The 21,327-nt window shown below is 50.4% G+C and overlaps 2 protein-coding genes across 3 annotated transcripts in view; both read right to left on the reverse strand.

The window, feature by feature from the left end:
• SIPA1 (signal-induced proliferation-associated 1) overlaps nt 1-7,522 on the reverse strand; it is a 41,123-nt gene extending 33,601 nt beyond the window's left edge. Inside the window, exons 1-2 of the mRNA XM_083417289.1 lie at nt 7,418-7,522; nt 2,407-2,536 (exon numbers count right to left, since the gene is read on the reverse strand). The gene's annotated coding sequence lies outside the window, so the exon portion shown is untranslated. The remainder of the gene's footprint in view (nt 1-2,406; nt 2,537-7,417) is intronic.
• A 1,557-nt stretch (nt 7,523-9,079) lies between these two features.
• PCNX3 (pecanex 3) overlaps nt 9,080-21,327 on the reverse strand; it is a 47,200-nt gene continuing 34,952 nt past the window's right edge. The window contains exons 27-35 of one of the 2 annotated variants that reach the window (XR_014505919.1): nt 20,257-20,510; nt 19,139-19,369; nt 18,511-18,614; nt 17,676-17,823; nt 16,661-17,470; nt 15,129-16,281; nt 14,012-14,208; nt 12,610-13,037; nt 9,080-9,779 (exon numbers count right to left, since the gene is read on the reverse strand). Coding sequence is in view for 1 of the 2 variants with exons in the window: in XM_083417253.1 (XP_083273379.1) it covers nt 9,588-9,779; nt 12,610-13,037; nt 14,012-14,208; nt 15,129-15,403; nt 17,240-17,470; nt 17,676-17,823; nt 18,511-18,614; nt 19,139-19,369; nt 20,257-20,510 (2,060 nt within the window). In the remaining variant the exon portion in view is untranslated. The remainder of the gene's footprint in view (nt 9,780-12,609; nt 13,038-14,011; nt 14,209-15,128; nt 16,282-16,660; nt 17,471-17,675; nt 17,824-18,510; nt 18,615-19,138; nt 19,370-20,256; nt 20,511-21,327) is intronic. The other variant, XM_083417253.1, reaches the window with a different exon arrangement.

Genomic DNA, 21,327 nt, shown 5'->3' on the forward strand with positions numbered 1-21,327 from the left:
TCCCTCAAACACACACAGCAACTCTCTCACGTAACTTCCTCAGGAAAGAGCTGGGCCTTAGCTGCAGATCACCCCCCCCCATCACCAAACACACACAAAGTGGTGAGTGCGGGTTCCTCACTAGAAAGTTCCGCACTGGGCCTTAGCACACATCGCAGGCCTGAGTCCCAGTATAAATATAACAAGATTCTGGAGGGTTTCCCTATCCTACCTAAAAGGAAAAACTCGCTATCTTCCTTTCTTGCATCCCATAAAAATGGGATCCATTGTGGATGGGGGAGGGGAGGGGAAATTATGTCCGGGTCCCAACTGTGTGGCCTGGGTTTCTATCAGACCCACGTCCTGCAACTCAGTCTCCTACTCCTCTCTCTCTCTCTCTGGGTCTGCTCCGATAAGGCCAAAGCGTCCCTTTGCAGCTGGATTTCCAGGAGCAATGAATAGGGGGCTTTCTCCTTCTGCCAGGCTGGAGGTGGAGGGGGCAGGGGCAGGGAAAGGCCACAGAGTGCCATTTGGGCTGCGTCAGCCACCAGCCGGCCTGGCAATGTGGACAGGGAGGCATTGAGAAAGCGCTGGCAACGCAAGGGGAGTGGCCTGCCACTTAGGAGGCCCCCTTTTGCGGTGGGAGGGGAAGGCCTCAAGTCCCCACCTCCCTCTCCCCTTTGTCCATCTAGCACTGTTTAGAGGGGAACCTTTTCAGTTGTGCAGGCCAGATCCTTACCAGAGCTCAGCCCCACAGGCCAAATCCCACAAGTGGGTGGGATGTCCACCAGCCAACTGCCTGGCGTCACTATCCCCTCAGGTGATTGGGTACTTTGAAGTCCCAAAGCTGGGACTTCAAAGCTTGATGCCAGGCTTGCGAGAAGCCCTACACAGTGCTTTAAAGCACTGAATGCTTCAGTTTTACTGCCCAACAGCTTTCTGCAAACAAACTTTGAACGGGGAGTTTGCTAGCAAAGCTCTCACTTTGGGTTTTCATTGCCAATACACAATGGGGAGGGCACCTTCCTGGCCGTACTGGCAACCACGTCTCAAACAGCCCCACACCTGAAATTGCATATGATGCAGAGCAGGTGAGCATGGTTTGGGGAAAACAACTTTGCAGGCCAGCCTCAAATCCCTGACCAAATCTGACCCATGGGCTGGTGCCTCCTCACCCCTGATTCCAGCCCAGCCCAGTGTCCTCTGACAGGAAAGTTGGTCTTGGGCACAGAATGGTCTTCCCCATCATTTGCTACCACAACCTTTCATCAGGGGTTGGTCTTAATCCAGGCGTGGAATGGGGATTGAGATTGAGGAATCGGGATGGTTAATTCAGAGGGAGACTCTTTCCGCTGGGCTGCCCATTCCCAAACGGATCAATGCTGCCTGCCTCTATCGCCAGCTGTGATCACCGGGGTTCAACCCACACAGGATGGCAACCCACCAGTCAACACCATAGTGAGGAGACTCTCAGTCCCAGAGCCAGCCCTGGGTCAGGTTATTGCAATCCGTCAGGGATGAGAGGCTGCATGCTGAAAAAGATCACTTGCTTATCTCCACAGGCCTCTGAGCGAGGCTGATCTCACGCTTGGTCTCCCAGCCCTCTCGTGCTTCTCTGTCTGCTGTGCCTTTGCAGAACCTCATTAATCTATACACGCCAGAGGCTGTACAGAGATTTAAAGCCAAAGAAAATAATAAAGCCTTGTAGGGACGGGGAACTTGTGGCCCTCCAGATGTTGCTGAATTACAGCTCTCTTTGTTCCTGGCCATTGGCTGCAGACGTTTGGGGTTGATGCAAGAGAAGATGTTCAGCAATGTCTGGAAACCCTTGTATTAACAACAACAAAGAACAAGAACCCCCCAGTTGTCCTGTGGAACTGAATGCCACAGGATGCCTGGGGTTTAGGACAAATAGGCAAAAGTGCTGGTTGTTAAAACAAGAGCCAGAGGCCTGTCATTAACCCCTAGCAGGTCAGGGGGCCACCGTAGCTCAGTGGCACAGTGCTTGCTTTACATACAGATGGTCCTAGATACAATCCCCACAATATCTGGATTTTTTTACTTGCCTCCGTCTGAGATCCTGGAGAGTGCATGACCAGTCAGAGCAAGCTAGAACTCCCCAATCCGGAGCCCTCCAGATCCTTTGGACCACAAGCCCCATAACCTCTGACCACTGGGCTATACTGCCCAGTGCTGAAGGGAGTTGTAGCCCAAACCATATGGAGGGCATCAGGTGAAGGAAGGCTGGCATAGACAATAGTAGGGCAAAGGGTTGGACCAGTTTCCCATGTACCTAACCCAGCTTGGAATGATCACTTGGAATGATGCAGCTTAAATCCCCGATTCAACTCATTAATTAACTTAAGCAATTTGCTCTGCCTGAGCCTTAGTCCCCATATTTGCAATATGGGAACAGCGCCAACCTACCTTACAAAATTGCTGAAAAGTTATTGTAAGTGAAGCATTTGGATGCTAAATGCCATTGCAGAAGCTGCCACCATCCGGCCCCTCCTTCCCCAAAATGCAGCCAAGGGGGGAATCTGAAGAATCATTTGCCCTGAAGAGAGGGGAGAAGCAGAAACAGAACTTACAAAATGAGATTGTTCCCCCATCCTGCTTTTTTGGGGTGGCTGTTGTAGAATTGTGACTGATGCTTTAAAAAATAATCATCATTTCATGTACGGCGTCCCCTTGAAAAGTATACAAATCCTCTGAATAAATATTTCATTGCTGAGAATAACCCGCAGAAAAGTTAAGCTAAGCCCCCACCTCAAAACTTGCTTTGACCACCAGGAAGTCAGCCCTGAGATTGGTGGCCAGTTAACAGCCAAGATGGGAGACTCTGACCTTTGACCCCCAGCAATCTGAGACGACAGGGCAGAGGCTTTGACCAGAAGAAAGTCTTGCACCTCGGCACTGAGCAGATCCACTCCGTAAATTCTCAGTAGCTTCCTACATGTGGGGGGGGGGGGCGCGGATGAGGAACTAGTTAAAACCACATCCTCCTATGCTAGACTAATTAATTTAGAATTTAAAGCAGGCGCACAGATGCCGGGGCCAGCTGTTGGATTCAGTCATGTCTGCTCCTTGCTTTCGAGGTGTCTCCTCTAAAGCCATGAAGGAACCATTGCACTCGCCAGCCTCTCCCAACTTTAAAGATGCTTTGATCGGGAGGGTGGCTCACATCTGCACTTGCCAGACCTCACCTGGGTCCAGTTTTGGGAGCTGCACTTTAGGAAGGACAGAGACAAACAGGAAAAGGGGATAGGGAGGACCGGTGGGGTGGAAAGACAAAGTCCTAGGTGGGAACACCGGTCTTGAAATACCTACACTGGCTCCCAGTACGTTTCCACGCACAATTCTAAGTGTTAGTGCTGACCTTTAAAGCCCTAAATGGCCTCGGTCCAGTATACCTGAAGGAGCGTCTCCACCCCCATCGTTCTGCCCGGAGACTGAGGTCCAGTGCCGAGGGCCTTCTGGCGGTTCCCTCCCTGTGAGAAGCCAAGTTACAGGGAACCAGGCAGAGGGCCTTCTCGGTAGTGGCACCCGCCCTGTGGAACGCCCTCCCACCAGATGTCCAAGAGAAATACAACTACCAGACTTTTAGAAGACTTCTGAAGGCAGCCCTGTTTAGGGAAGCTTTTAATGCTTAATATATTATTGTATTTTAATATTCTGTTGGAAACCACCAACAGATGGGCAGGGTATAAATAATAAATTATTATTATTACTATTATATAGCGCTAAAGTCTTATTTTTGAAATAATGGACTGAATGGTGATTGATTCTTAGTTAAACATCTGGCTAGTTCAGATGACCACCTTGGGCTAAGTTAAGAACTTCTGAGAACTGAAAGAAAAGTCACTTGATCCAGGGACAGTCCACATATCTATCGGCCTACTCAGAGCTCTTTTTCCTTTATGGTAACTGCTCCTGCTCAGGCTGCACAAAAAAAGCATTTTGGTTCCAGAGAGAGAATTCTACAGGATGGGGTAATTGTGTGCGAAAACAGTCAAGATCCAATTATCGCCAGGCATGCCCCTCCAGATGGTGAAGATGTCAGGAGCCATCATGGCTCTTAGGCATGTTCCCTTAGCCACTTGCCAGTGGTGGGCAGGGCCAGAAGCAAAGTGGGAGGAGCCATGGATGTGACTCTCACATGCCTGTTTTGTCTCTCAACTAGCTGAGAAGTGCAGAACCTTTTTCTGCCCAAGGGCCAAACCCCAGAGGTAAAAGTGGGTGGGGTCCTGGATGAGACTCTTACCTTTGTACAGGAGGCTGCTTTCCAAAATTCATTCATGTGGATGTCAGAAGTTTCTACAGTCGTGCACACACCCCTCCATTGTGGCAAGCAAGAAGCATCACCACAACTGAAGGACACACTCCAGCTGGGTAATGGTACTCAAGGAGGGTGTGGCAATGTCGGGGGGGGGGGATATTTGGCCCCCTGGCCTAAGTCTCCCTGCCCCTGATCTAGCGATTCAAGCCTGATGAAGAGTTAATTCAAAACTTGCACACTATTTTTCAGTATTTCAGTTGGCCTAATCACTTTACGTTTTTCTTATGGGCCGACAAGACCACCTTTGCTTTTCATACGACTTGGAAAACACCAAATTTAGCTGTTCTACAAAAGGATCCTAAACTGCACAAAGAGGTGCTGAGACCACCCTGAAGATGGGACTTCCTTCTCCAAGTGGCCATTCTCTGCAGCTACGAGAGAAAGCAAACCAGTCTGATTTCTGATTTCTTTTTTTAACCGAGACACGATCTAAAATTAATCTCCAAAAGGTCCCTAGTTTCCCCATTTCCCCCACTTGCTAAGGAACGTGCCTGTGCCGTCGAAGGATGGAAATATATCTAGGTAACAACTAGAATTTATTGTTATTTTTTATTTTTATTTTAAAAAGGGAGATCAACCTATTTTATGTGTCTGCTTCCCAGCTCACCTAGGTACAACATGAAACCTGCAAAGCACCTGACAGCACTTGAACATCTCTTTCAGACTTCCAGGTTCCAGACTGTGATTCCATCCATGGTTCCAACATTAGCCAATGCCCCCCCCCCCATTTAATCACCTATTCCAGCCTTTACCAACCTGGTGCCCTCCAGCTGTGTTTGACTACATCTCCTATTTGTCCTAGCCATGCTGTGCTGGCTGGGACAGATGAGAATTGTAGGCCAAAAATAGACCGCTGGTGGACCTCCAAGGAAGGAAAGGATGCTTCAAAGAGAAGCCGCTACAGGTGTAAATGCATCTATAGCTTTGTTTGGGCAATTATTAGCTCCCGTCTCCATCTCTCCTCTGACATCTGCAAGCATCTGTAGGGTGGAGGCCTCTGCACACGTAGTCGTACATGTGCAAGTTCCCCCGAGATCTGAAATTCTGTTGCTGGGGAGACTTTGTGCATTCAACTATATGTGTGAAGGTGCAGAGAGACTTTCACACCTCAGAGGCATAAAACGGGCCCAATTCCTTTGTACAGGATTATTGGCTATTTGTTAATTCAATGTTGGGTGTGTTTTATTGAAGTGAGAACCGAGTGCATGGAATGGTGTGGGCAAGAACTAAGTGATTGTGGATTGTGTGCTTCAATTAGTTGTGAGAGGCGTGAATATGCAAGTGAATACATCCGGCAACTCTTTTACGTTTTTTGGGTAATTATGACTTTTTATGATATAGTGCGATTGTGTTGCATTTTGACATATTTGGAGGTATTTAATTACGTTACTTGAAATGTGGAGTTCTTATTAGTAGCACCATTAGTCTTATTCAGTTTTGAATGTGGAATTTGTATTTCTCATGAAGATTTTTTCCCCCTTGGGATTTGCAAAACCACTTAGCTGCCGAAATATGAAGCGGTATATCTATATCTATATATGGTCTCCTTGCTCCTGCACTGCTGAACTGTGCTGTGTGCTCTTGACACTTAAATTCCCAAGATCGCTTGACATAAGATGATGGCCAAGCGCAAGATCTCCATAAGATGTTCTCAGACAACTGCAAGTAAGGACCATTAATAACTGAAGGGTATCAGGAAGGGACCAGACTCAGAGGCAAAACACCTGTCCGGCATGCAGATGCTCCAAGTTTTCATTCCCTAAAGGTCAGAGGAAACAGGTGAACCTGCAGTGCTTGAGACCCTGGGCAGTCGCCATCTGTCAGGGCAGAGACAATGCTAGGCTCAATGGCCAAATGATCTGACCAGCAATAAGGCAGCTGCCTATATTCTTAAGCATTGCCAAAGGCTGAAGGGTGCGAAGGAGTAGCTGATTTGTACTGGGGGGGCCTCCAAATCTAAACACAGCAGCCAGCAGTGTCCTAGAGACGGCTACGGAGTTCAGGCCACTCGGTCTCCTTCCTAAACAACAGAGGCCTCTAGATATCAGCCTCTTCCAGTGTCCCTGCTGCAGTTCCCATCATTAAGCTGTGCTTCCTAGATTCACTTCCATGGGAACATTTCAGCCCCCAGTTTATATCCCCAGCATGGTGGACAGACTATGACTGCCTTGACTACAACTGGGGAAGATGCAGCTTCACAAAGCTCTCTGGGTGACCTTGGGCCCTTCACTTCCTTTTCAGATCTAACCGACCTCGCAAGGTTGTTGTAGGAATAAAAGGAGCGGGGAGCTCCTTGGGGGAATCAAACGCACAAAGGGAATCCTGCCTGCGAGTGGCTGCCCAACCATGGCCGCCGGCTGGAGCGAGAAGAGCACTCTGCACATGCTCTTGCACCCCTTGCCTCCTGTCTCGACGTATAGCGGCAGGAAGCCCCCTTGCCCCGCCCGAAGCCGAGCTTAGGCACGGGAGAGTTGGGTCTTTTGTCACACAATAGCGGCGGCGGGGAGCCGGGAGCCTGTTCTGCGGGTGAGCGCCTGCGCTGCGCGTGTGCGCGCCGCGTCTGCCTTGCTCTATGTAACAGCCCGGCTCCTGGCGCAGGTTGCGTCCGTGTGCGCGCGTGCCTCGCAAATGCCCTCTTCTCGGTGCTGGGATTTGAGGGCGCAACGAGGCGCAACGTGCAGGGTATTGTGTGAAAACGCCCGCTGCGCGCTTTACGACCGGGGAGTTTGCCTCGCTTGCGTTTCCCGGGGCGGGGAGAGAGAAGGATGTCCTTAAAACGCTTCAATGGAGGCGATCTCTTTCCCAGGCAGCCAATGCATTCAGACCAGCACCCATCCATCTTTCCCCCGCCCCGTTAGAATCGGCAAGCCCTGATTTGGAAAAGCGGCGGAGCCTCTCTCTCTCTGCCCCTTCCAACCCACCTCTACCCACCACGGCTTCTCCCCCCGGGCTCAGTCAGGGCGGAGGTGCCGCCAGCTCCGCTTGCCTCTCCTTCCCCGCCCGCCGCCGCCTGGAGCCCGATCCACGTGCCGGAGCGCATGACGCGCGGCCAGGGCGCACAGGACGGAACTGGCCCGGCCGCCGCCGCCGCCTGCCTACCTCTCCACGCCCGTCCGCGCTCCAGCTCTACAACCCAACCGGACGCTGCTGCTGCCGCCGCCGCTCGCCCCGCGTGTCCCCTCCCGGCCGGGCGCCCGCCCCCGCTCCGCTCCCTGCGGCCCTGGCACCGCCCTCTCCTCCTTCCTCCTCTCAATCGGGGGCGGAGAGACCCAGATTGGGGAGGAAGGAGGGGGCGCTTTGCGGCGTCACACAACGCCAGGGAGGACTCACAAAGCGCGGGGGGGGGGGGGGGAGAAGAGTGGCGGCTAGCAGGAAAGCACGGCTTCTCTCGTTTCCAGGACAAGAGGAGCGAGATTCTGAACATGTGCAGAGTACTTTTGAGTACCGCTCCCTCTCTCGCGGAGACAAGGCCAAGACTTGAGTTAGCGCCCTGATTTTGAGGGTGATAGAGAGCGCCCACCACGACGGGGGAGAGGGCAGCCCTCATTCTCCCCCCTCCCCCAAACAGTTTATAATTAACACCCCCTGTTTTATCCATCTGGAATGTTTTATGTGGCCAACACAGCTACGTTTCCTCCAGGAGGCGAGGGCTTTGAAGTCACCCACCCTGAATACCCCGCCCCCCTGAAAGGGAGCAAATCAGCACCATCATGACACACTAAGGGGGGCTGTTTCGGGAAGATGCTCAAGAGCAGGGGTAGGCAAACTAAGGCGGGGGGGGGGCCGGATGTGGCCCAGTCGCCTTCTCAATCCAGCCTGCGGATGGTCCAGGAATCAGCATGTTTTTACATGAGTAGAATGTGTGCTTTAAAATGCATCTCTGGGTTATTTGTGGGGCCTGCCTGGTGTTTTTACATGAGCAGAATGTGTGCTTTTATTTAAAATGCATCTCTGGGTTATTTGTGGGGCCTGCCTGGTGTTTTTACATGAGCAGAATGTGTGCTTTTATTTAAAATGCATCTCTGGGTTATTTGTGGGGCCTGCCTGGTGTTTTTACATGAGTAGAATGTGTGCTTTTATATAAAATGTATCTTTGGGTTATTTGTGGGGCATAGGAATTCGTTCATTATTTTTTTCCAAAATGTAGTCCGGCCCCCAAAAAGGTCTGAGGGACGGTGGACCGGCCCACGGCTGAAAAAGCTTGCTGACCCCTGCTCAAGAGTGAAGAACAAGTGTAAGGCAAGTTCCCAAAACATACACGAAACTGGGGTTGGTAAGGACTTTAGCACAGAAAACCACCTCCTTCTCTTCTTCACATTGCCAAGGCATAGGTAGGTTCAGGTGCAGTCCTTCTGCCCCCAGCAGGAAGACACTCTCTCCATTCCTAGGCAAACAAGGCCCCCATCTTTGCAACTGGGATTAAATTTAGGGAGGTGTGTGTGGAATCAGTTCTAAAGTTTCCTCTTCCCCCCACTCCTGCCTTGCATTTTCCATTGTAAATGGCGGAGTTCTAAAAAGGTCTCAAGTGTGAGCACCTATGATTTGCCTGTAAGAAGGGCCGACAAATCCAGAACCAGTTTGAAAGAGGCGCAGGGGGGCAGAACCCCACCCGGAAAGAGGAGGAAAGCAGCTGCTCTCTTACTCAAGGAGAGAGGGACCAGTGAAGGAGACGCAGAACCCACAACCCCTCTTCTCTCGCAAATATCTGGTTCCCCGTCACCCACCGCAAGTTACAAAACATGATGCAGAGGTGGATGGCTGTTGTCGGTTTTTTTTCCTGCATTTTTAATTTTTATACCAACCAAAAATCCAGGATCCAGGGATGGGGGTGGGGTGGGCGGTAAAGAGGAAAATAAAAACAAACAAACAAACAAAAATATCCCCAAGGAACAACGGCAGAAAAGAAAAGAAAAAATGTCCTTGAGTGTCACTAGTACAAAGTTAGTGTCCAAGGTGGGTCTCTGTGCAGCGGTTGTGGGAGAGAAAAAGGGGGCAGTGCATGGGGTCCTCCCCCCTCCTCTAACCTTTCGGGTAGACTGAGCCTGTCCCTGCAGGCAAGGAGGGAGGCGAGGCGAGAAATGGGGGCACAGAAGGCTGTAGCAGGGCATGAAAGGAGCAGCCCCCACTCCCCTTATTGCTGTCCATGGTCCTGAATGAGGGAAAGCGGAATCAAGAGTGCATCCCTCCCCCAAAAAAAGGGGGGCGGCAGAATAAGAGTCAAACGGGACCAGCCCGTAATTCTGTAGGAGATGAAGCAGCCCCACCCCACTCAGTACTGGTGTTCTAGGAGGGGCTGCACGGCCGCTGGGCTCTCCTCTTCCTCTCGCTGCCTCTCCCACTCGGCCACAACTGGGGCAGGTTCTGGGGGGCTGCAGTTCCCTCCGGGTGTCGTTGATGGTTCCAGAGGCAAGGGGGGCGTGGAGTCGCTGGTGGCTTCAGGGACTGGTCCTGGGGTAGAGGGCTGAGAGAGAGAGAGAAGAAAGGCATCCACATAAATATCAAATATTTAGAGAAACAGTACTCGATTCGTATTACAAGCCTGCCCAGGACAGATTAAGCCCCTCTGAACTCAGTGGGGACGACCTCTGAGTAGACCTGCATAGGATTTCACTTTTCATCTTAAACATCCTTTGGCATAAAAATTATCCAGTAGGAAAGGAGAACGGCAGGCTTTGGTATTATTCCATTTTTTGGTTAAACTGGGGTGTGTGTTTCTTACCCTTTAATACCTTGCACTGTAAACCAGTACCAAAATTATTATACTTTCTGATTCTTTACGCCGCTGGGGGGATTTGAATGGAAAGAATACCAGAATTCCAACTGGCCTCAGAAAGGGGCCTGAGCTACAAAGAGTTGGGGAGGGGAGAGGATGCGGCTGTGGTTGGAGCTGGGGGGAGGGAGACAAGGGTTAGGACCCAAGGGATTCATCCAGACACCACAATGCACACTGTCTGCTAATGGCTGGCAAATCCTCCTCCTGACCTTCAAAATACACCCCCTCCTTGTTGTTTATGGGGGAGGGGGAGTTGGCCTAATAGCTTTCCATTAGCACTAAGAGGATTGCAGAGCTAAGGATGGCACCACGCTGAGTCCAGCCACCTGGCTGGGGCAGGGAAGGAAGAATATCATTGTTTTCTCTCTCTCTCTCCTCTCATTAGCCATAACCATCATATCTGAAATTAGGTCCTCCCGAACATTCCCCTAAAGCACGAGTGGGGAACCTGCACTGTCCTCCAAGGGTTATTTATTTGTCTTTATGTATGGGCCGCTTCCCAGCATAAATTCATCAATGCAGATGTAACTAAATAAAGCTCTAATCGTTTTAATGTTTTGTCACTTTTATGTGCACAACCCTGAGCTCCTTCAGGAGGAAGGATGGGATATAAATCAATTCGATAAACAATGAGAGCACAAAAGCACGAGCAATAAAATCGTTTTGACAAACTCTAAAGCCAATAAAGCCAGCTTCACAAGTTCTAAAGCAATGAAACAACTTCAGCAAGTATGCCCATAAAGGATTGGACCACACAACAGGGAAAGCTTAAGACAACAATGTCTTCAGCTGGACATCCAAACCGTTGGATTCCAACTCCCAGGAGTCAGTGGTCAGCAACTATGGGGCAGGGAGGGAGCAGATTCCCCACTCTTGAGCCCCACCCACCAGTTAAGATTGGTACTGGCTGGCAGCTCAGAAGAGCACCTTTTCCTAGGCTGGCGATCCGACTTCAGAATGCTGAATTTGACATTTATTAATTGTACTATTTTATTGAAATATTTTTAAACCATCCTTCCTCTTTTAGATATCAGAGCGGTCTACAAATAAAGGCCAGAAACTAAAATACTACACAACTAAAATACTCTTCTTAGCAGAACATTCCACAGGACTAAGCCAATGAGAATAAAGGATTTCTTGCTGTTGTCAAATGAGCCTCACCAATTTGGGAAGCAACCAATGATGCTCCTATAGATGATCTCAGTGATTGAGCTGGGATATCCCTGAATACACAGGTATATAAGCTAGGTGCCAAACAGCTTCTTAAACCAGGGTTACAATTGCCAAAACGGAATGCCTAGTTGCCATTTTTGGGCCAGGCAGCTCGAAAGTCGTATTTTTCTGTACAACTCTTTGGTTCCTGAAATTCATTCAGGATAAAATATAAACGGATAAAATTCGACAGGATGTGTTGCTGGTGTGTGAAAACGGCCAAGACCCAAAGACCAGACCCCATGCACCTCCAGATGGTGGAGATGTCTTCACTTGGTCGCAAGTGGCTGATAGCCAGGTGCAAAATGCGCCTGGCGAATTTTGAATGCTGGACCTAAGTGGTTGGGGGCTTTGTAAATTAATAAAAGGACCTTAAGCCTGGCTCAGCAGCAGATGGGCAACCCGTGCAGATGTTTTAACAATGGTGTGACATGCTGTTGGCCAGCTGTCCCTTTATTGTAACCAAGCGTTTGCCTAATGGTTCCCGAGATCAAGCAGCAGATTCTTATCCATGCTTGGATGAATTGGGTGCCATTTTGGATCAAGATGGCAGACTGACCTTTTGAAATGGCACTGATCTTTCAGTTTCTTAGAATTCCCAAAGAACACTGGATATAAGGCTGCTGGGTAGATGTTTATAGAACAGACAGAAGGGACAATGGCTGAAGACCAATTCCATGTTATTTCAGAAACTCAGAAGAACCGGCTTTCCTGTAGAGGGATCAGACTGGCTATTTCCCACCACTTTATCAATTTGTTTATTACTTAATTTTATATCCTGGCTTTCCGTGCAGCGGGATCCGGGATGGCTCATAGCAATGAAAGAAAACACAAAGTGCCTTAGCAGAGATTCCTGCATTGCAGGGAGTTGGGACTAGATGACCCTTGGGTCCCTTCCAACGCTACGAATCCACGAGGCTATTAAAACATCTGCCCTCTTGTGATATGTCAGGGTACAAAGAGGAAGGGGAATACAGTGGTACCTTGGGTTACATACGCTTCAGGTTACAGACTCCACTAACCCAGAAATATGACCTCGGGTTAAGAACTTTGCTTCAGGATGAGAACAGCGGCAGCAGGAAGCCCCATTAGCTAAAGTGGTGCTTCAGGTTAAGAACAGTTTCAGGTTAAGAACAGACCTCCAGAACGAATTAAGTACTTAACCCGAGGTACTACTATAATTGGGAGGGAGGGAGGCAGCCCACTGAAATTCAGCTGAAGGGCAAAGCTTTCCTGCTGGCTCTCTGCAAGGCTGTAAAAGCAAGGCAAGTCTATTAAAAATGGATGGAGGTGAGCAGATACACACCTGAGGTTTAGGGCTCCCACCAACACCCGGAGTCCCCAGCGCAGCCACAGCGGGAGATGATAGAGCAGCGTTGTCCTTCGTGCGGGGCGAGGGTGTTCCGGGGGGGACGTCGCTCTCGCTCCCGCCCAGCCCGTTCAGTCCCTTGCGGCTGGGCAGGCTCCATTTGCCACAGAGGCCCTCATAGGCAAAGGCGGAGTGGGCCCCGAGCCCCGGGCGGAGAGGCAGAGGGGCACGTCCCGGCCCCTCAGCCACAGAAGCCAAGGAGCTGGCGCAGGAAAGCTGGCTTCCCAAGAAGTGCGGACCAGGGGGCCACGATGCAGCCGGCGTAGGTGGGGGCCGTCCTTCGCCCTGGCTCAGCAAGGGGCCTGCCGGCTGGGGCTGGACCAGCCAGCTTTGGCTCGGAGGAAGAGGAAGGCCGGACTCTGGTTCTGCAGAGATAAGAACAGCAATGTGGCCACCACAGCAATGTGACAGGACAAGCCCCAAGGGATGAGCAGCCCTGAGCACGCACCAAGCCTTCTTATTGAAAGGGCATTGGACAAAATTCAGGGAGGATAAGGCTGTCAATGGCTATACGTTAAGAAATATGCCTGAACATTGAGCGTGTAAGTTTACGTCTGAAATCAATGGATAGAACAAACATCATTACATGTACGTATGGATAAGTGTTTAATGGTTATATGTTTGAAAACCAGTAAAATTTTGTTTTTGTTTTAAAAGGCTGTCAGTGGCTTTTAGCCATGTTGACTATGTTCTTCTTCGATGGTCTAGTGTCTGCAGTGAGAACAAAGAGAGTGCCCTCTCCAGAGTAACTCCCAGCCAACAGACTCCGTAAGGCACAAAGGAGATCAGGAATAACTAATATGGACATAATATTTGATAAAGAAATAAAGGAACAATTGATGGAAATTAAAACCTCACACAGGAAGAAGAAAGGAGAACTTCATTTACGAATTTACAAATTACTATATGTGTGAATGCGAACTGAAGTTAATCATTGTAGCTGTGGTTTAAGGGATTTTACCAAGAAACAAAATTTATATTTGGCTATGTAATTGATTTGTATTGGAATTGGTATTGCTATTTCGTATTAATATAATATGGCACATGTTGGATTTTTGTAATTGAAAATTAATAAAAAATATTTAACAAAGAAGAAGAAGAAGAAGAAGACAATGACGATAGTATCTGCAGGTGCGGGGTGTGTGTGTGTGTGTGAGTGCTGTTACAGGTTTTCCACCCAGCAGGCTCTCCTTCTGCTGGAATTCCAGCCCTCCTCCTGTTTCCAAAACCTTGTCCTCTCTGACTCCCACCCCCACCCGCTGTGTTCACCCCTATTATGACCCATTCTTTCACCAAAAGCCGTCCCATTTGCGGGGGGGGGGGGGGGAGTCCTCCTTACCTGCCTGAGGCTGGGCAGTGGTGATGACCGGTTCGGCGGGGTTTGCAGCCCCTGTGCCCACACTGTGAGCGGTGCTCCCAGGAGCCTGAGACCCGTGCACAGTGGGATTATTGCTGAGGGAGGAAGAGCCACCACCGCAGTCCGAATCCTCAATGTTCCCTCCGCTGTTGCAACCAGCCCCACAGCCTTTCTGCAACCTGTGAAACAGAGGATGAAATTGGGACTGGTCTTGAGCAGGTGGGGGTGCAAGCAAAGGGAATAACTGTGCTGGTTACTGCCCACCCTGTCCTTCTAGTTGCCAAGAACCGCCCCCCAACCTTGAATTTTATTGATTGATTGTATGTATTCCTGCCTTAGCCCTGCTATCTTCGGAAATAGGCTCCACCCTGCACCACAAAGAACTAGTAGGCTTCTTCCTGAGTGCCACATGGTCAGCTCAACAATGGAAGAGCCAGACTGAAATACCCCTAAACATATGGAAAAATAATATGTGGGATACAGCGATGTTTGAGGGTCTCGCCAGACACAGGAGGGCAATTACAGTAAAGGCATAACGAGAAGAGGTACCTTCCAAGAAACGTGGACCCCTTTTTAAACTATGTTAATGGCCAAAATCAAGACTTTATTATACCAACTGCTCCATCTGCGCAGTGGAGAGGTTAAGTAAAGTAATATGTTTGAGCACTGAATGTATAAGCTTATGTCCAAAGTCAATGGATGGAACAAACACCATCAGATGTACTGCTGAATGTTTAAAGGTATTTGCTTAAAAACCAGAAACAAATTTTTAAATTAAAAAAAATATATGCATTTATATTCCACCTTCTCCAAGGAGCTCAAGGTGGCGAACAGGGTTCTCCCGCTCCTCACTTAACCCCAACAACAACCCTGTGAGGTAGGTTAGGCTGAGAAACAGTGACTGGCCCAAGGTCACCCCGTGAGCTTCATGGCTGAGTGGAACCTGCAAACCCCCAGAAGTTGCTGACCTCCAACTCCCATTAGCCCTAGTCACTAGCCATGTTAGCTGGAGACCCGCAGGATTTGAGACGGGCACAGTATCCCCCATCCCAGCTGCAGGAAAACATGGAGCCTCCTGCGACACAAGGGAGAGCCTCACCTCTCCCAGCTTCGTATGAACCAAGCGGAGATATTGTGCAAGCTGATGGGGCCTCCCCACAGCGAGCGCAGCTGCGGGTGGCTGCCGGCGTACGAAGTGGTCAGGGGAGAGACGTAGATGGGGTATCCGATGGGCTGGTCGCAGGAGGAGTTGATCATGTTGCGCAGGGCCTGCTTGGCGTTCTGGATGCTGCCGCGCTCGGGGTTCCGGTTCCGGAGAAACACCAGCTCCTGCTGCTGCCCAGCCCACAGACCCCGCACACATTCCCGGTTCACCTGGAACAGAAGGAGGGAGGAAAGCGTTGCTCCGCAAGAAGCACACAGCGCAGGTTTCCAGCTTTGGGAGCGGGAGCTGGGTGCAGGACGGAGTCAAAGGGGCATCCACCAAAAGCCCAAATTAGTTCCTCAACATTCTCTTCTTTGCACAGTTTCACTTTCTGAACCCGGAATCTCTGCACAAGTCCCAGGAGAACCCATGCCAATAGTAGAAGTTCTGGCCACTGCCTGAGCAATGGTTGTGGGTGTGCTGCAATTGCTTGGCCTTGCTGCCCCTGCTGGTTCAGCCAGTGACACACCCAGCTGCTCTTCTGGTCGGGATCCAGGCAGGTCTGTCTCCCCAGAGATGCCTCTTCCTGCAAAAGGCACCTCTGGGCATGCCAGGCATGCAAGCTCAGGCTGGCACATGCTTGCAGGTAATCCAGACAGAGGCACAAAGATGAGTGGGGATGAGCAACACCAGCTCACTTCCAGGCTCTCTCGCTTGCAAGCCTCCTCACACCGCCCAAAGCAATGTAGGAAAACCCTTTTGAGGTCATTTTAACAGCTATTCTAGGGTGGGTGCGTGGGTACACACACAAGGCTGCACCCCGGCTTGTTCTACTTGCCAACCCCACCCCTAAATATCCCACGGTACGAAGGTACTTTGCTCAAACCTCTGCCATTGTTTAAAACCACAATTTTCTTCTCCCCAACTCAGCTTTACTCTAACTTCTGCTGTTGTTTTTCCCATCAGTGTTCCTCCCTTTTCACTCCCATGCCATGCCCACTAGTGTTGTGCAACTGCCGGCCTTCTTTGTTGCTCGCCTACCAAACCCTGACTTCATGAAAATGCAGTATTGTGATGTGGCGAGGCGCTATAAATCCTCCAATGAGGACTGCGTTGTTAGGATATTTCTGTTCCACCTTAAAAGGGAGCAGGATGTTTGTGTCACAGCCTGCGTATTTCCTGTTCACAGGATGTTTCTGTTGTGTCTATGCTTTCGTTCTCTCTCTGTGCCTGAGACACTGAAGCAGGCAGTCATGTTTTCTCTTTGTTCTGACCAACGCTGAATAAAGTTGTAAATATGCTCTCCTGCGTGCATCTTTCGCTGTGTGAATTCTGCTGATAGAGCGCGCATCAGCTCTGGAATGTGGCAAGCTATTTCTGGAGCTCGTGTCGCTAATTGCTGATACTGTATCTACGGGAGATCGATGGATCGTCCGGAGGCGGCTTGGGGGCCATGATGGACTTTGTCTCCCTGGCAGTATCCCAACATGCGTGACAACAACCTTATATTTTTATGTATACAGATAGACATAGGCAGTTTTGGGTGAGATGTTAACCGAGGCTAGGAAGTTCTTCTGTAAAAAGGTGCAAGGTGGACAGGACAACTATTGCCAGCCAAACTAAAATGCTGGAAGGGGGCTCAACAGAAAGTTTCCACAAGTCAGCAAAACCCTGATGGTGAAAATGATGCAAACTATAAGGACCGACTTCCCCAGCCTGCTGCCCTTAAGATGTTTCGGACCACAACTCCCATCAGCCTCAGCCAGCGTGGTCAGTGGTCAGGGAAGGTGGGAGCTGGAGTCCACCAAGTTGAGGAAGGCTGCTATGAAGTTTATTTTTAGGAGCTGGGGAAACCAGGTGAGTCGGCTGCATGAAGCCAAACGCACTGGTCTGTCTTTGTTTCCCAGTGTGGATGCTTCAGGCTCTGCTTGAACAATGCTGACGTGGGCAATCTTTTCTCGCTACCTGAGTCCCCACACTTCCCTGCCCACAGAGCTCAGCTTCTCACCCACTCCCATGAAAGCGGAAAATCCATCCATCTCCCACAATCTCAGCCTTTTGCCCACCTTGATGACCCGGAATCCGAGGTAGCGCTTGTTGAGCATGATAATCTTGTACTCGTCGCTGGCGTCGTCCATCACATGGCGCAGGGCCAGCAGGGCGGGTGTGTTGGTGAGGATGGCACTGCGCCAAGCGGGGTCGCCCTCGTGCGAGATCACCATCTTCTCCTCGTTCGACCGTATGGCGTCGTACAACACGGCTGGGTCGTCGTACTCGTCCGGGGAGGTGAAATGGTCCTTGAAGAGGAGGAGAGGCAAGGCTGTATTGCAAGGGGCGAGACAGGGAAGGAGCACCCCTGGCTCTGAGCCTTCTTCCCCTGGGGGTTCCCCAGCTGGTTTCTCCCACCACTCCCCTGCCTCCAGCCAGTCCACGACACAACCTGGCTCTGTATGGCAGCTCCCAATGCTCCTACTTAATTATGTGGGTGGGGCAAAGGCACACCTGGTGTAGCTTGAGTGACATGCGCACTCCGGGGGCCACCACGTGATGCAGCAGGTCCATGTCAGCAAAGACCCACTCATCGCGCGGTGATGTGATTCGGAAGTCCCCCTTGAACAGTGCATGCAGGCCGTACAGGAAGGGCTCCAGGCTGCAGAGAAAGAAGGAGGGAGGGAGGAAGGGAGGAATCACGGAATTGCAGAGTTGGAAGGGACTGGGGAAACTCAGTCAGATGGGTGGGGTACAAATAATAAAAAATATTATTATCCAGTCCAACCCCCTGCAATGTACGAATTGTTTTGCCCAATGTGGGGCTCGAACCTACGACCCTAAAATTAAGAGGCTCATGCCATGATTAAGATTAAAAGCCTTAGATTAAGAGACTGAGCTATGTTGTTCAGGCAGGCCACACAAGCAGGAGTCTTTAGCAGTTGTTCCCTATACAGTCTCACCTTGGAAGTCAACCGGAATCCGTTCCGTAAGTCCGTTCGACTTCCAAAACATTTGGAAACCAAAGTGTGGGTTCTGATTGGCTGCAGGAAGCTCCTGCAGCCAATCGGAAGCTGCGGAAGCCTCGTCAGACATTCGGGTTCCAAAGAACGTTCACAAACTGAAACAGTCACTTCCGGGTTTGTGGTGTTCGGGAGCCAAAACGTTCGAGTACCAAGGCGTTTGGGATCTGAGGTACAACTGTATCCTCATCATCACCACCATCACCATCGTCATCATTATACAAACTGATATGCTGCCTCGCTAGGCAAACAATAATATAAACCTGTGTGCCAAAGCATTCCAATCAAACCTACACTTAAGGAGGCATGTCTGGGGCTGGTCTCACCTGGCTGACATGCTGTGGGAGGCAGTGCCCAAGGCCCGGCGCCCCAGGATGCAGAGCCCAAAGCACAGGGTGACCAGAGGGGAGTTCCACTCCCGGTCCACCGGCTGCAAAGAAAGAAAGAAAGAAAAGACACACAGTGGCATGGGAGGCAGGATGGGCCCCACGCACAGAATCTGCATTTGTCAGGGCTGGAGTCAGATGCAGGTCAGCACGAAGAAGCAGAGTCGGGGTTGTCAGTGAAGGTAACTCTTTATTCAAGGAAATGGCATGCAGCTCAGTAACACTTCTTGCCCTTATAGAGCAGCTGCCAAGACTGAAGGTCCCAACCTTCCACCCCTTCGAAGGCTCCTCCTCTCCCAGATGTTTCCCAAGCACACATCTGGCCTCTGTTCTGACCTCCTCATTATGCTGCTCATTCTTGGAAACCAGGGTGGAGAACAGCTTGTTGCAGCAGGAGAGGGAGACTCAGATGGGCGGCATTTAATTATTCCATCTCAGGAAGACTCTGAGCAGCCCACATATATTGGGGGTTTGGGAAGACTTCCAGGAGAACCAGGTGGAACCCCAGGCACCTCCTTTTTCCAGAGAGTGAGCAACCATTTCTCTCCTACAACGGCCCATGACTCACCTTCTCCCTGCGGCTAGCACAGTACTGGATCCAGTCGAGGTAGATGTTGCAGAAGGAAGCCAGGGTGATGCCTGCCATGCGGTGATCGTAATCCTCGTCTATGTTGAGGTTGAAGGTGGGGTCGCTGTCTGCGTAGTTCAGAGAGGTGCAGGGGCGGAGGGCCTCCTGGATCCCCTCGTTGCCCAGCCACTCCTCGAGCTTTGGAGAGCCAGTCACATAGTAGATGATGCTCTGCCAAAGGGAAGGTGGAGGTGATCACAAAGTATGGAAGGGGAGGGATGTCAACATGCCGCAAGACTTCCTGTGACTGTTTCTCTAAACCAGGGTTTCCCACACTTGGGTCTCTCTCCAGCTGTTTTGGGACTACAACTCCCATCATCCGTAGCTAGCAGGACCAGTGGTCAAGGATGATGAGAATTGTAGTCCCAAAACAGATGGAGACCCAAGTCTGGGAAACCCTGCTCCAAACTTCTGTTTTATTTATGAATCAATTCCAATGAAACACCCCAAAGCAGCCAACAATAAAAACATAAACAAAAAACAAGTCCAATATTAGACTGGTAGGAAAACCTCAATTTAAAAGGCTTGCTGGAAAAGGAAGGTCTTCAAGAGGCACCAGAAAGTTAACAGAGGCGGCATCTGCCTAATACAGGGATGGGGGGAAAGTTCCACATTAAAGGCCCCATTCCTAAGACCAAAGTGACTGTATGAAGCTCATGCCTGTTGGCTTGTTAGGCATAGATTTCACTGTTCAAATGCAACCGGAAAAGGGGACCCCAAAATACCAACCAATTCCTTTGGGAATTCTGTCTGGTAAATATTAGATAGGCATTGCTTCCAGGGCTCCCCCCGGAACTCAGTTCCAGCACTTCTCAGGTGGGCGCCATTGCCATTCTAAAAGAATGAGGGAGATGTTCCCGGTGAGTTCCGGCACCTCTTTTTCTAGAAAAACAGCACCGACCATCTCTGTTGTTTTTCTGGTGCCTGCTGAAGGCACCAACCTCTTTCAACCAACCTTTTCATTTTTATAAAAATAAAACTATTGTGACATAACAACCATTACTAACAACCCAGAAGTGCAGTAGTACAGATCTTCCCTCCTGGGCAACGAGGTTCACCTTGACGTAGTAAGTGATGAGGATCTTCCGAAGATCGAAGACCTGGAGCATGGAGGCGGCGTTGTTGTCGCTGATGCTGTAGCCCTCCAGGACGTACTTGGTGGCAGCCACCTCCCAGGCCAGCCAGCGCTGCCCAAAGGCCGCGTTGAAGCTCAGCATGCGCGGCAGGTGGCCCGGCTCGCAGCAGCAGCAGCCCTCATCCTCCTCCACCCCCTCCGTGATGGCTTCCACCTCTCGCTGCTGGCAGTAGGTACCTGGAGAAGAAAGGGCAGCCTGCATGTTGGTCTGTGGCAGCGGGCGCTGACCTCTCTGTGCCCCATGGGCCATAGTCACCCTTGGCCCATCCTGACAGCAGGGGATCTGAGCCCACACTTAAACAAGAACACAATGATCCTTGCAGAGGAGAGGGGCTATTGCCCCCTCTTTGCTCATGAAATAGCCAATCTAATGACTATGGGGGGGAGTCACTGGCGATTTGCATCACAGCACAGAGGGTTCTAAACCTCTCAACAACGGTCTCTTAATTTTGTTTGCCTGCGCCGTTGCCATCAAAATTGATGGGGTTTTGTGCAGGGGAGGGCAGATTCCACCTCTGGGCTGGTGTGTTGCCTACCTCTAGCCTGCAGGCTAGATGCAGTGACAGAGCTCAGTGGCAACTCTGGTTATCTCCACTTAAAAAAGAACCAGAGGGCAGGGGATGGGAAGAAGCCCTTTCTCTGCTGTAGACCCGCTGCTAGTTAGTGACAGTATTTTAACTGTTCTTAATTCTGAGTCTTAGGATTGTTGTAACCCACCCTGGGACCTGCTGGAAGAAGGTGGGTGATAAATTTTAATAATAATAATAGAATCATAGAAACACAGAGTTGGAAGGAACACCAAGGGTCATCTAGTCCAACCCCCCGCAATGCAGGAATCTCAGCTACAGCATCCATGGCAGATGGCATTCAACCTCTTCATAATAACCTCCAAGGAAGGAGAGTCCATAACCTCCTGAAAGTGACCGTTTCACTGTCGAACAACTGCCATAACAACAGCAACAACAACAGCCAGCCTTCCACACCCTAGTTACCT

Source organism: Podarcis tiliguerta (genome assembly GCF_965153285.1).
Source record: "Podarcis tiliguerta genome assembly, chromosome: 16".
In the NCBI taxonomy this organism is placed as follows: Eukaryota; Metazoa; Chordata; class Lepidosauria; order Squamata; family Lacertidae; genus Podarcis; species Podarcis tiliguerta.